General features: G+C 46.3%; 1 protein-coding gene across 2 annotated transcripts in view; it reads left to right on the top strand.

Moving 5' to 3' along the window:
• CCDC187 (coiled-coil domain containing 187) overlaps positions 1-12319 on the top strand; it is a 44151-nt gene that overhangs the window by 5007 nt on the left and 26825 nt on the right. Inside the window, exons 3-13 of one of the 2 annotated variants that reach the window (XM_062641477.1) lie at positions 1-232; positions 1353-1396; positions 2120-2213; positions 3334-3400; positions 3843-4078; positions 4217-4438; positions 6223-6321; positions 9012-9757; positions 9954-10045; positions 10504-10985; positions 11567-11666. In XM_062641477.1, coding sequence (XP_062497461.1) covers positions 214-232; positions 1353-1396; positions 2120-2213; positions 3334-3400; positions 3843-4078; positions 4217-4438; positions 6223-6321; positions 9012-9757; positions 9954-10045; positions 10504-10985; positions 11567-11666 — 2201 coding nt within the window. In that variant the 5' untranslated portion in view covers positions 1-213. Of the gene's footprint in view, positions 233-1352; positions 1397-1985; positions 2214-3333; positions 3401-3842; positions 4439-6222; positions 6322-9011; positions 9758-9953; positions 10046-10503; positions 10986-11566; positions 11667-12319 lie in introns of those variants that run through there. The other variant, XM_062641478.1, reaches the window with a different exon arrangement.

The raw sequence follows: 12319 nt of genomic DNA on the forward strand, positions 1-12319 counted from the left end.
CAGGTACCAGGGAGCTGGTGCCTGTGGATGGTTCAGTCCAAGGAAGGAGCAGTAAATGGGATGTTCAGTGCTCAGATCTTGCTCACACCTCCCTTTGGAAGTGGCTCCTGGGATTAGCCAGCGTAGAAAGACTGTAGCCCTCCCACGGATCATCTCTGAAGTGCTTCTCTATGTGACTTTGCACAGCTCTTCAGTGAAGGCTTTGTTCCATGCATGGATAACACTTCAAAAGGTAAGTGTTAACCAGGCAGTAAGGATTTTTTTGACTCTCTGACCAGTCAGACAGTGCCTCAAGGGAGTGCATTAGACTCCCGAGCTCCCAGGGCAGCTCTTCAAGTGCATTGAGCCAGAGCAGGACATTTACCAATGGGTCATATCCCTGTCTCTCCCCAGGTTCCATCACAAGGCTGAGAAATTAAATAACAACAGGTCACATTCACAAACGCCACAGATGTGATGGTGAAGGGGCTTTATGGGCAGGCGGCAATGGTAATGAGAAAAAGTATACTTGTAGGCATAAAAGTGCCCTCAGCTGTCTTTCAAAGGCAGCAATCACCAGTTCTTTTGCATAGTTATTTCAGACATGGGTATCAAGGAAGCAGAGTTCTAGCCCAGCTGAAAGATGGGGCACTGGTTTGCATCTGAGGAATCAGCTCCTCCAGGTGGTACACAGGCAATGAGCTGCCATTTTCCTGTGTGGTCATAGCAGAGATTTGGGTAACTTGATTTTAAACTGAGGATTTATCACTGTTGAAAGAATTTAGCACTTGGTTTAATCTGGATTTTTCAGACACAATGGAGCAACTATTTTGAAGTCTGGAGAGTGCTGGATGGTTTTGTAACAGTGCTTGTGGCTCTTACAGCAACACCAAAACTCCCCTTTTCACACTGCTTTCTACAGAAACTTGCTCTATGAAAGTTCCTCAGCCTCAAATTATCAAGATTCAGTTACTACTCGTTGTATGTAATAAGCTCCCATCAAGACCTTCTCTGTATCTGATGTGTTCCTTTGGTTTTTCTGTAAAAGACACAAGGGTTTTTACTCTCGCACATTATCCTGTGTGTTGGGTGGTTTTAAGGTAACTACCAAATAGGACTAACCAGCTAATAGCAGTGAGGACTTTGCTGAATAAGCACTAACATAGCTCAAAGAGCATCAGCTCTGCCAGAACCAAGCACGCATTGGAAACAAGCTGTATATAAAAGCAGTGCAGAGAGTTTTCAGGAGCAGTTCTGTATTTCAGCCACCAGCTCTATAATCGGCTCTGGCTTGGGCATGAGGGGAAATTGCCTATAGCAAAGACATGTGAGAATTGATGCTAAAACATGTCTTTGGTCTCTTGCTTCTGCAGATGTGGCCTTGGCTTGGAAGAGTCTCCAGGAAGCCAAAGCAGTGGTATGTGTGCTTTGAGGAACACTTGCTGTCACCTTTATCAATCTCTGTCACCTGCCTGTGCATCACCTCCACAGAGGTTTCTTTCATGCCATTCAGTTTGCTTTCTCAAGGAACATATGACCTCTTTACTCATTTACTAAGTGACAAAAAGAGGGTAAGGGGAAGAGTAAGAAGTCTTGCCCAATTTCATAACACTCTTCCACATTAATGACAATGACAGGTCAAGGTTTGCCTTGCTTGTGGTTGAAGCCCTGAGCAGAGCAATAGCTGACACTCCCTGGGCTGACACATCTTCTGAGCTCTCCTGTCCTTTTAGTAGGAAACATAATGTTTCTGTCAGGCCCAGCAGCTACAATCCTGACAGAGGACTTGCTTGGATGAATGCACAATGGTACCCAGCTGCATGACACTGGTATCGTGCTGCTGGAGTTGCTGTTGGCTGGGATTACTTCCAGTTTAATGCTGGGTTTAACATCAGAGCAGTACAAAGCTGAGGCACGCATACCTGCAGAGTGTAAATAATGGAGATTATTTCACCTCTTCCCAGTGAATTGCATTCTTTCCAACGGTAGGAAATACCACAAGGAACATGCTCAGACATGCCAGTATTTACAGAGTCACCAGGAGCTGCAAAATTAATCAGAGCAGTAGCGTGTGCCAGCAAAGGGACCACAGAAATAAAACATATGTCTCCCTTCAAAAGAAAAATCTGTCTTTTCACAGCTACAAAAGATTGAAAACAAATTCTATCATCAGACATGGAGATGTGCCAAATCCCAGGCAGCCAGGAGAAAGCTTTGGCATGAAGAAAGCTTTGGTGAGTCCTGAGTTACCAGAAAACTGCTGGGACGGGGGACTGCTTTGGTGCTGGAGGGAAGGGAAGGTGGCAAGAGATAGTGAAAGTCCCTCTTTACTGAGGGAAGAGTGTATTTTCATCAGCTTCCTAATATTCCCAGAGGAATATCACAATGCATGAGGGGTCCCCTTGCTGGAAAGAGCTCAGGCAAAGATGCAACATTAATACCCACCAGCTACAGTGAAGCAAAAGCTACTTGTGCTTGTCCTTAGGTTTTTTTCCTAGAGTTAACTGAAGTGATGTAAATACAGCAGGTTTTGTTCACTGTCACAGGAAATACAAAATGTGTTTAAATTCATCTCTCTAAGAGACCAAGTGGGATAAGAAAAATCAGAAAACCAGATTCCAGAAGACTCTTAAAAACTAATGACAAGAATAGGCTTCACTTGTTATTTTTGCATCTTCTGGGTATTTATTTGTGAGCTGGTTACTGACTGGGAACAGTTTAAACTGCCAGGCTTTGATACACATGGATGTTCTTCCTTCCAGAGCAACAGAGCTTTGTACCATGCCCATGGTACACTCACACAGCTCACTGCCTGGGCCCTGCTCTGGGTAACAAGGAGAGCAAGAGAAGTGTGTCGAGTACATCTGCCAGAAGCTTTGCTGGAGCCTGTGGTTTCACATGTTAATCTCTTTTCTTGCTCCCAAGAATCAGGGAAGGAATGAGGAGCTGGATACTTGCCACGGGGTTTAAGTGACAAGGGCACAATGTGACCTGGTGGAACACACTTTAACACCCAGGGTGCCCAAGTAGCTGGGACACAGGATGCTAAAGGTAGCACGGGGTTCTGTGCAAGGTACTAACCAAATGCTCCATGCTAGTAACCAACCACTGGGTGTGACCTGCAGGACTGGGTGACATAGAGGCAGTGCACACAGGGATTTCTATACCAGACCAAACTCTCGCTCTTCTCTCCCAGAACTGCAGTGCTGCAGGCTCTTTACCAAGTAGGAATGAAATCGTACCCAAGTGTCCAAAGGGCCATTTGGTTGGGGAATAGTCCCTAGTGAAAACAGCCATTTTAATTTAATGGTTAAGGAATATTCTGGACATTTACATAATTTTGCTATGCTGCAGATGGTGAGAGGAGCAAAGATGAAATGCCTTTGAATGAGAAAAGCAATGAGATTCCTCCAGCCTACAGGTAAATAACCACCTCAGTGTCCAGCACCTAGGGGGTGAAGAGGTGAAGGCACCTAAAGGGATTTGAAATTCTGGGATGCAGGACTTCAGGAAAAGTTTAGCACCTTCCTATTTATTAGAAAAAAAGGAAAAGTCTCCAAACAATGTCCCCTTGGCAATGCTGGCCAACGAGCCAGAGGAACAAGCCCATTGACATCAGTCCTCTGGATTAGTCTATCTGCCAGGGCCTGCAATAACTTATCAAACCACAGTTTGCTTTGTGCTTTCCCAGTGTTTGCTCTTTGCCAAACTGCTGGCAACTGGTAAAATGCTGATCCTGTGGAGACACTGAGATCACCACCGAAACATGCTGTAGAAGCTCAGCTGCCATTCATATCAGCAGTGTATTGATCAATTTAATAATACACCCTATGTATTCAGTCTTGGTTTTCTCTTTTCCTAAGAAAGGGAAGCTGTGTTGCTCTCTGCCCTGCTCAGTCACAGATCTGTTTCCTTGAGAGCCCTTCTGTGAGCTCTGGCCCATCCAGCATGACCCCCAGGGAGGACTCAAGCTCAGCACCTTGCAGCTCTGCTGGGGAGGAGGATGTGAATGCTGAAGGCACAGCTGGGACATGGTCTTCTGCAAAGAGCTTGTTCAGACCAAGAAGGGACCATTTCAGGGAGCAGGCAGATTCAGGAGGTCACACAGTACAAAAGAAAACATCTCCCTGCTCTCTGTGTCATCCACCTCAGTGCCCTGCAAGGAGCAGTCCGTGCTCAGCTGTCCAGCATGGCAGCTGGAGCAATGTCCTGCTTCCTGCATGCCACCCTCCATCAGGCAGCAAGCCCAGTGCTGAGAAGCTGGAAGACTTGTGGAAAAAATCACCCCAGAACAAGTTAGAGCAACTCAAGAAGAGAATCCAGGAGCAGAAGCAAAAGCAGGAAGCAGCATTGCAGAAGTGCCTGGTTTCTGCCTATGCTGAAGAGCCACTGCAAAAAAGAGGCCTGAAGAGAAAGGTGTGCCAAGTGATGTCTGCTCCTCCTGCTCCAGCTCACAGAGGTCAGTAGCAGTGTGGCACCTATGGAGAAAGGCTGAAGCTGTGGATTTGGCATAGCTGAATAACTGACCCCACAGCTCCCACCCCACACTTTGGTGTATGCTGGGCAGCAACATGCTCACATGATAAATGCATTTACTCCTGCAGCCCCTGGGGGAGCTGTGAACCACCCTCGTCTATAGCTATGAACTTGGTTCCTGGATTTGCTTCTCCGCTGGATTTACTTCCCCAAATGCACAAATTTATACATCTCTTTCCACAAAATAGGAAAGAATTTGTTGCAAATATATATTCTGTATCAAGCATGAAATGCCAAAGAGCAGCACAGTAGTGTGGAGAGGCATCACAGGTATTTAAAGCAGGAATTGTGTAGTTCAGAGGCTTAGAGTGGATTTAACAGTTCATTCAGTGGAAATTGTGTGGATCTGAAAGCAAATATTATTAGACTTCCTCATCCTGCTTTGCTGCTAAGTTTGGGCCTGAAGGAGCATCCATCTACAGCTGTCACTTCAGTTTAGAGTGATTTAAGGTCTGAGATTGCTGGGAGTAACATGCAGACTCGATAGCAAGGGCTGTCCTGTCAGCAGGGGATTACTGCGGGTGTATTAGACTAGAGAGGACATGCTGCAAAGCTGTGCATAACAAGTCTTGTTGCTGTAATAGCATTAGTGTTAATTCATTTGGGCATTATGATCCCTGTCACACAGCACCAGCTTCTGCAGGCATTTCCCTTAGATTTGCTCCAAGTCACCTTTACAGTGGTGTCTGGAGGTATTTGGTGGGTCTGTGGCAGCGCAGGTCTGTGCTGCCATCTCCCCCTTTCAGCTGACCCAGGCAGTGCTTTCTGTCACCAGTGTGCAGTTACAACCTCCCCCCCCCCCAATGCCCAGCAGCCAAAGCTGCAATCCCCACTGAGCCTCTTTCCAACATACCCCTGGGGAAGGCTGCTTTGGTCTGGGTTTAACCAGGGTCACTTTACATAACTGAGTTAGGGAAGTACCAGGCAAACAACGCCACTTGCAGAGCAGAGGCAGCCTCTGAGGCTGCACAGTAACAGCTCCAGATGCTCGGTTCAGACACAGTTCAGTTTGTGTGACTGCACCATGAAAAGTGTGTTGCAGCTGCTTTGCCAGGTACTTCCCAGGTCTGGCCTGGGAAACCTGCTCCTGCTCTTCACACATGCAGGAGCTTGGTGCTATCACATACCGGCATTTGCACTGCTCCTGGTAGCCTAACACGTCTCAAATATCTGTTTGTCCAGGTTTAGTGCTGGGAACTTGGGGTTTGCTCTCTCCTTATCTGATGAAGAGCACAGAATACCAGGCAGGGAAGAATTTGCCATCCCTGGACAAGGGAGGCATTATAAAAAAGCCCCCCAGATCCAGGCTGGCAATGCTGCATCCTAACAGTTTGTTACCTGCACCTTGCCCTAGCATGCAGGGTTTGTGTACTCTGCACAAAAGGTTAGTCTGGATCTCCAAAGAGACACGAGGGGAGGGTGTCCCATTGCACCCACATCGCCAGTTGGGTTCCATCTGCACAGTTCACTGTTGTACATGCAGACAGGGTCACAGAAGTAACCCCAGGGATGTAACCAGGCCAGTGCTTGCTTTGCCAGGACATCTGTAGTACCACAAAGAGTTCGGTAACCAGTGTCATTAAAGAGACTCTCATTTTTGTGTTCGAAGTGAACGGAACTGAGTTTGGTTTGGTTGTGTCTGAAGTTTGATTTTAGGTGCACACTAATTCTTTCCTGTGCTTTTTTTTATCCCTCTTCTGATTAAAGATAGAAGAGAGAGAAGCTCAGCACGGAGAGTTCAAACACAAAGGCAGACGCAGCCTTCACCCAAGTCCTCTGTGCTGGAGAGAGCAGCAACAGGTAAAGGTAAGGATGAAAATCATGAGCAATTACATGGACTGATGCACCAAACTGCTGGAGGTCAGTGTCATCCAGGCACCCACCTGCCAAAATCTTTAGCTGGGTGTTAAACCAAATCCTAGGATCCTAGGATCCACAGTCAAGGACCATACCAAACATGTAACAAAGAAAACCATTGAGGGTTATGGTGGTTCTTCCCTGTGAGGGTGGTGAAGCCCTGGCACAGGTTGACCAGAGCAGCTGTGACTGCCCCATCAATATTCAGTTCTGTGTTCCCCAATGAATTAAGAGTGCCCTCAAAATGCAGGGATTTCCTGGCCTGTGAAATAGGGATTAAACCAAAGTAGTCAGATTAATTATTCACAGCCTTACTGCAGTCAACAGCTGGAAGCAGTGGTCAGTCCTCAGTTCTCAGGTTTCTTTGACCAGTATGCTAGCTGCACATTTGAATTACTGAAGTAATTCACCCATTAAATGCTATTACTTTACATAGGAAGTGGTTGTGTTCAAACTTAGTGGGGAATTGGGCAAGTAGTGGAAGTGCTGTGGGTGCTGCTCCCTCGAAGCTGCTGTATTTTACACCAGCCAAGGTACCAGGTATGTAACCTGGGTGAACCAGAAAGAAAAAACCCCAAGCTATCTAATCCCATGCAGGTGAAATTATGAACACAGTGGCACCATGTGCTCAACTACCTAAAGATGATTTAAAATGCATGAAATATGTAATAATTTCCTCTCCCTCCTCTTTTTTTTTTTTTTGTTTTAATGGATTGTTTGAAAAATGGCTCCATCTTCCTCCGAGAGAGGGTCATAATAAGAGCATGGCACATGAAACATTCATCATTGTAACTGCCAGTGTCATGGTGTCTTTATTGGCTATTAGTTTCTGTCAGTGCAAGAGCCAAGGCAGGGCTAGAGGAGATGAATGAGGGGCAGGGGTCAGAGCCAGAGCACTCATGAATTTGATGAATTAGAAATTTGCTGCAGTTAACAAAAAATTAAGTCACAACAGCTATAAAATATTCATCCGTTCATAGGTAGAAATCCTCCCAGAGGAATATTAAAATCAAAAGATGTTCTTCTAGCGACTGTTTGTATCAGAAATGCAGCTGCTCTTGAACTTTAGCAAAGGAGTTTCTGTAGTTCATAAACACTGTGTAGATAAAAAAGATTTAATTGGAATCAGACAACATGGGGAAGTGAAGATTGTGAGATCTGCACTCGGGGAAGCTCAGACAGCATGCAAAATAAGCGTTTCCCGCATCTTTAGTACAGCTAAACTAGAAAACAAAGTAATACAGCAAGGTGTTCACTAAAGACACTGATGGGTCTCAGCCTTCCTCAGCCCATCAGATTCTGGCAATTCCATCCATAGTTCCTGCTGTGAGACACAGATCTAGTGTATAAGTCCTCTGAAGGGTTCCAGAGTAAATCCACATGATCATAGGGAGTGACTTCAGCTGCACAGAGTGAAGCTCTTCCTTGTCTTAAAAACTTCATTCCTCTCATGACATGACCTAAACTGCACGATCAAGATGTGCTCAGAGCATCTCAGAGTCTACTGCCAGCCCTGCTGCTGTGAGCAGCTGTGACTCTGTCAGGGGCCGTGGTCCAGAGCCCAGGGCTGTTGGCCGAGATGCTGCCTTACTCCAAGCAGGGGATCTCGAGATGATCCCACTGACCAGTCAGTCTCTGAAGCTGCTCTGTGTTCAGCAGGTGATTCTCAGAGGTGCTGCACACAGCTCAGCTCATGGACAAGTTTACTGAGCAGAAGGTGGAAAAGCCTGACTCAGTACTGAACCACATCTTTGAATTGAGGCCAATATCAATTTAAGAGTAAAGTCTCTTCTGTAAAAAAATAAGCTTGAATATTTTCAATGGGGGGAATTTCCATGCAAAACCCAAACAACAAATACCTGTTTAGTCACCTACAACTGGCAAAGCGTTTGCGATAAATACATGATTATGCCAGTGCAAGTGTTGGCATGCTGCAAATGCAGTCTGAAATGCTGAAGCAAAACAGTGATAAATGTTGTCTATTATGTGACACCACCTATTAAGCAGAAAAAAATTGTGCTGCATACTGCATCGTTCATTTTTGCATTATACATTGTCCCTCATCCTGTGTTGTTCATTGATTCTTCCCCACTGGATCCTGCTGATTCTCACCAGTTTCAAAATGATTTAGTTTACTCCAGCAAGTTTGAAGTGATCACATATACACAGTAAGGACCAGCCGTCTGCAGCTGCCATCAGGGAAGGATGCTTTCAGACACCCTCAGGTTGATGTCCCTACCTCTTCTTAGTACTCCTGAGGACTGGGGGGGGGGGTCAATGGCTTCTGAGTAAAACTTGTAACAACTGTGTGTACATGCCAGAAGTGCTAAATTGTATAATTTATAATGGTAATGGTCCAGCCTTCAGATACCACTGAACCTTCATGTGCTGCCCTCATCCTATTCATGAACCAGCTCTCTGTCAGCTGGTGAACAGATGTGAGCAGAATAACAGCCTCCACACCTGCAGTGCTTTAAAACCTTCTTGTTATCCAAGCATCAACTCTTTTTGTAAAACCTGCCCTGACTGAAACTTTTTAGAACCTGCAAAATCCCCATTAAAAAGACATACTAGAGTTGCAACCTCCTTACAAAGAACAGGTGAGAGTTTAACAATTAAATACAAATCCCCTGTTTCAGGTGCGAAGCTGCCTGGTGCTTCTGCCTGGAGAGAAGGTCAGAAGTTAGCTAGGAAGTTGCTTGGTCCACCCCCTACCTTTCCAAACCAGAGGAGCACAGCTGAAGAGCAGACCACAGCAACTACCCCCAGCAAGGCACCGACCAAGGATACAAAGCAAATACTCAGGAGCCTGCACTTGCAAAGCCAGTGTCACAATGAACATAGACACACAAGGCTCCACCAGGACACTGCAAAAGAAAAGGTGGAAGCTCTGCAGAGATACCTGGGGATCCATTCTCCTTCACCTGGACCTCAGGGCACAGCTCTGTCTGCCTTCAGTGGGGAAAAGATACGCTCTTCAGCAATGAAAGATGGAGCCAAGCCCAGGACCTCAGGAAACTGCAGCAGAGGAAAAAGTGCATCTCCTCAGAGACAGAAAGGCTCAAGCAGCCCTGCACAGAAAGAGTCTGAGAAAGAAAACCTAAAACACCCCTCAAAAAGGAGGGTGAACATTAAGAAACCTCACCCCTACAGCCCTGAAATTATTCAGGAGTTTATGTATCAAAAGAAGGAAGAAAGAAAGAAAAAAAGCCTGGAAGAGAAAAAGTCCTTGGTGCAGGCCACAGAGCTGAGAAATAAGAGATTGCAGGAAGTATACAGGAAACAGAGAGAAGCTGTAGGAAGGAAAACGTGTTCTGACCAGATGCAGAAGCTCATGGGTAAAACAGCATCTGCAAAAGGGAGTCCTCAGGGTAAACGTGAACAAGTAAGTCATCATTGGTTTTGGGAACTGAAACCCCCCCACCCTTGATAAGCACAGCAGGAGATGAAACACTTCCTGCAAGTGCTTCAAAGTATCTGTATAGTTGCATGATCCAATTATTAACTGGAACAAAAGCCAAATATTACCCTTGTATTGCCCAGGTATTTGATGCTTATGCTAATGGTTACTTCTGTTTCAGGAGCAAACCACTGGTGGCATTCCAGAGAGGAGTTTCACAGCCTGGGTGGATAAAACATCCTGGACTCTATTAAGTGAAGACCACACAAGCAGGTACTAGACATAAACAGCATCTTTGAAAGCCTCTTTCTCAGCACTCTGCAGACTTTTCATGTTATTCTGTTGTAAACTATAAAAAGCAGAGCAATGAACCAGTGCAATACCTCACTGTAAACCAGCCGCTCTGCACCCCGGTCAGGGAGCAGCCGGGAGTGCTTTGGAGCATAGGAGGACACCAGTGCTCTGGCTCTCCAGGTTGAAGCAAAGTTTTCAGCCCACTTCTATGTTTTTTATTTTTACATAATGATTATTCCTTGCTAGCCCCTGGCTGATTCTTCACCTTATCTGTCAGCAGTTCATGCTCCAGCCTGAATCTATAATTTGACAAAGGTATCTGTAGGCAGAGAACTCTTTCTATTGTGAAGAGCTTTAGCTGAAGATATTGGTCTGGGCAGAAAGTTACTGTTACTTTGTCTTTATAACATGGTTATTTCTCCTTTTTATTTAAACAGGAGTCAACTAAAAGCAGTTCAGTCACCTAAAACCAGAGAGGCATCAGCTTCTCCAGCAACACCAGAGTCCAAGTGCTGGTTTGTCAGTCCTCTGAAACGTGAAGACTCGAGGGACTGCTCTCCCTCAGCCTCACACATGCCTCCTCTGAGCTTCTTCCTTCATCAGGAAGATACAAAACCTTATTCCAAGGACTTGACTTCTGGTCTTTCTCCATACAGAAGTAAACAGGAACGAGTGAAAGTCATACGTAGTCTATCTAAGGAACTTTCAGAGAAGATTGAGATGGCAACTAAGAGACTGAATGCAGTGAGCTGGACTCAAGACTCCACTGGCAAAACATCGTCAGAGAAAACTCTGGACCTTTACAATGAGTCTTCTTCTGTCCCAGAACCTGATACCATCAAGGATGAGCAAGACAGGACAATGATCACACAAATGCTTCTGGATGCCCCAGATCCTGACGCATTAGTTGTGCCATCAGGTAAGGAATTTCAAGGACTGGGCAGGATTAGCCTTGAGGATAGCACTAGTGGAAGCAACATCCCTGGACAGCCAGATGGAAATAGCCACTCCTTGACCCAGTGGGCTTAGATGCCCAAGTATTCCAAAGCTACAAAGCAGTATTTAAGCCTCAGCTCCCTTTGGCTGTTGGAAGAGTTGTGTCTTGGCAAGTCCCTGAGCAGTGGGTCTTCAGAAGGAGCAGTCATGGAGCCTTGAGTGCTTGCAGGCTCGTTCCCTGCTCAGCTCAGATCTAATTTAGAAATAATCTGAGTACTTTCTTCTCCTCTCATGGCACCTGTGAAGCTCCATCTCTGAATTTTATCTGTAGCTTTGCCACTGATTTTGGACATATCACTTCACCTTCTGGTGCTGAGGCTTTCCCAGGTGGGGAGAAAGGACTTATAAACCTAACCCTGTGCACTTAGAAACCTGTGGGTGAGAAGAGCTATATGGAAGTTAAGTGCTCACACATAAGTAGGCAGAAAACAGATGCCAAAGCTGGGCCATTTCATTTCTACCAAGAGCATATTTATTAAATGTCTTCATTTGTCTTTTTAAAAGGTTTTGCTGTGAATAAGGGCTCCGAGGTGGACACAAGCCTATTGCATGGAAAGCCCATAACTGGCCCAGCCACTCCATCTCACAGATTCCTCTCTAGAAGGTAAACAAATCTGCATATATTATTCTCTAAATGCACCCCCCATACACGTAGTTCAAATAAATGGCACCAATTCAGCACGCAGCCAGCCTCCTCTTCGCTCCTTACCCGGAGAATCGCCAAGTAGGCAGTTTTTGACACAAGATGTATTGAAAGAGGGAACCACCTGTTCGCGGAGAGCTGGAAGGTCGATGGGAGAGGTTCACCCGGGGTTTTTGGACAGATGGATCTCCGCTACAGGGGGGTTTGCCGCAGAGGCAGCCTCCCCGCAACGGGAGGAGGCGGGGAGCAGGGGGGCAGCGCTCCCCTCCCCGTGCAGCCGAGGCTCTGCCCTTCCTGGAGCGGCGACAGCACCGGTGGGGACGGGCTGGGGCCAGCGCTGCCCGCCAGGAGGTGCCAGCAGCACTGCGCGCCCCTCCGCGCCCGCGGAGCTCCCGTAAGCCCGCCATGTCCCACCAGGTGGCACTGCCAGCAGAGTAAATGGGTTGTCTTCACGAGTACCTAGTTAAACCTCCGCCGGTCTCCTCCTTGCGCGGGATTGCAGTGATTTAATCAACCGAATACTATACATTCATTTTTAGCAATTGTTTTCACTCACTTTGCTCTGAAGTGGGGTGAAGGATTCTGCTTACTCCGGCTCTACTGGTTGTGTGTAT

The sequence above is a fragment of the Pezoporus occidentalis genome, unplaced genomic scaffold (genome assembly GCF_034315485.1).
Source record: "Pezoporus occidentalis ecotype Australia unplaced genomic scaffold, CSIRO_AGI_Poc_V1 ctg68, whole genome shotgun sequence".
NCBI lineage: Eukaryota > Metazoa > Chordata > Aves > Psittaciformes > Psittacidae > Pezoporus > Pezoporus occidentalis.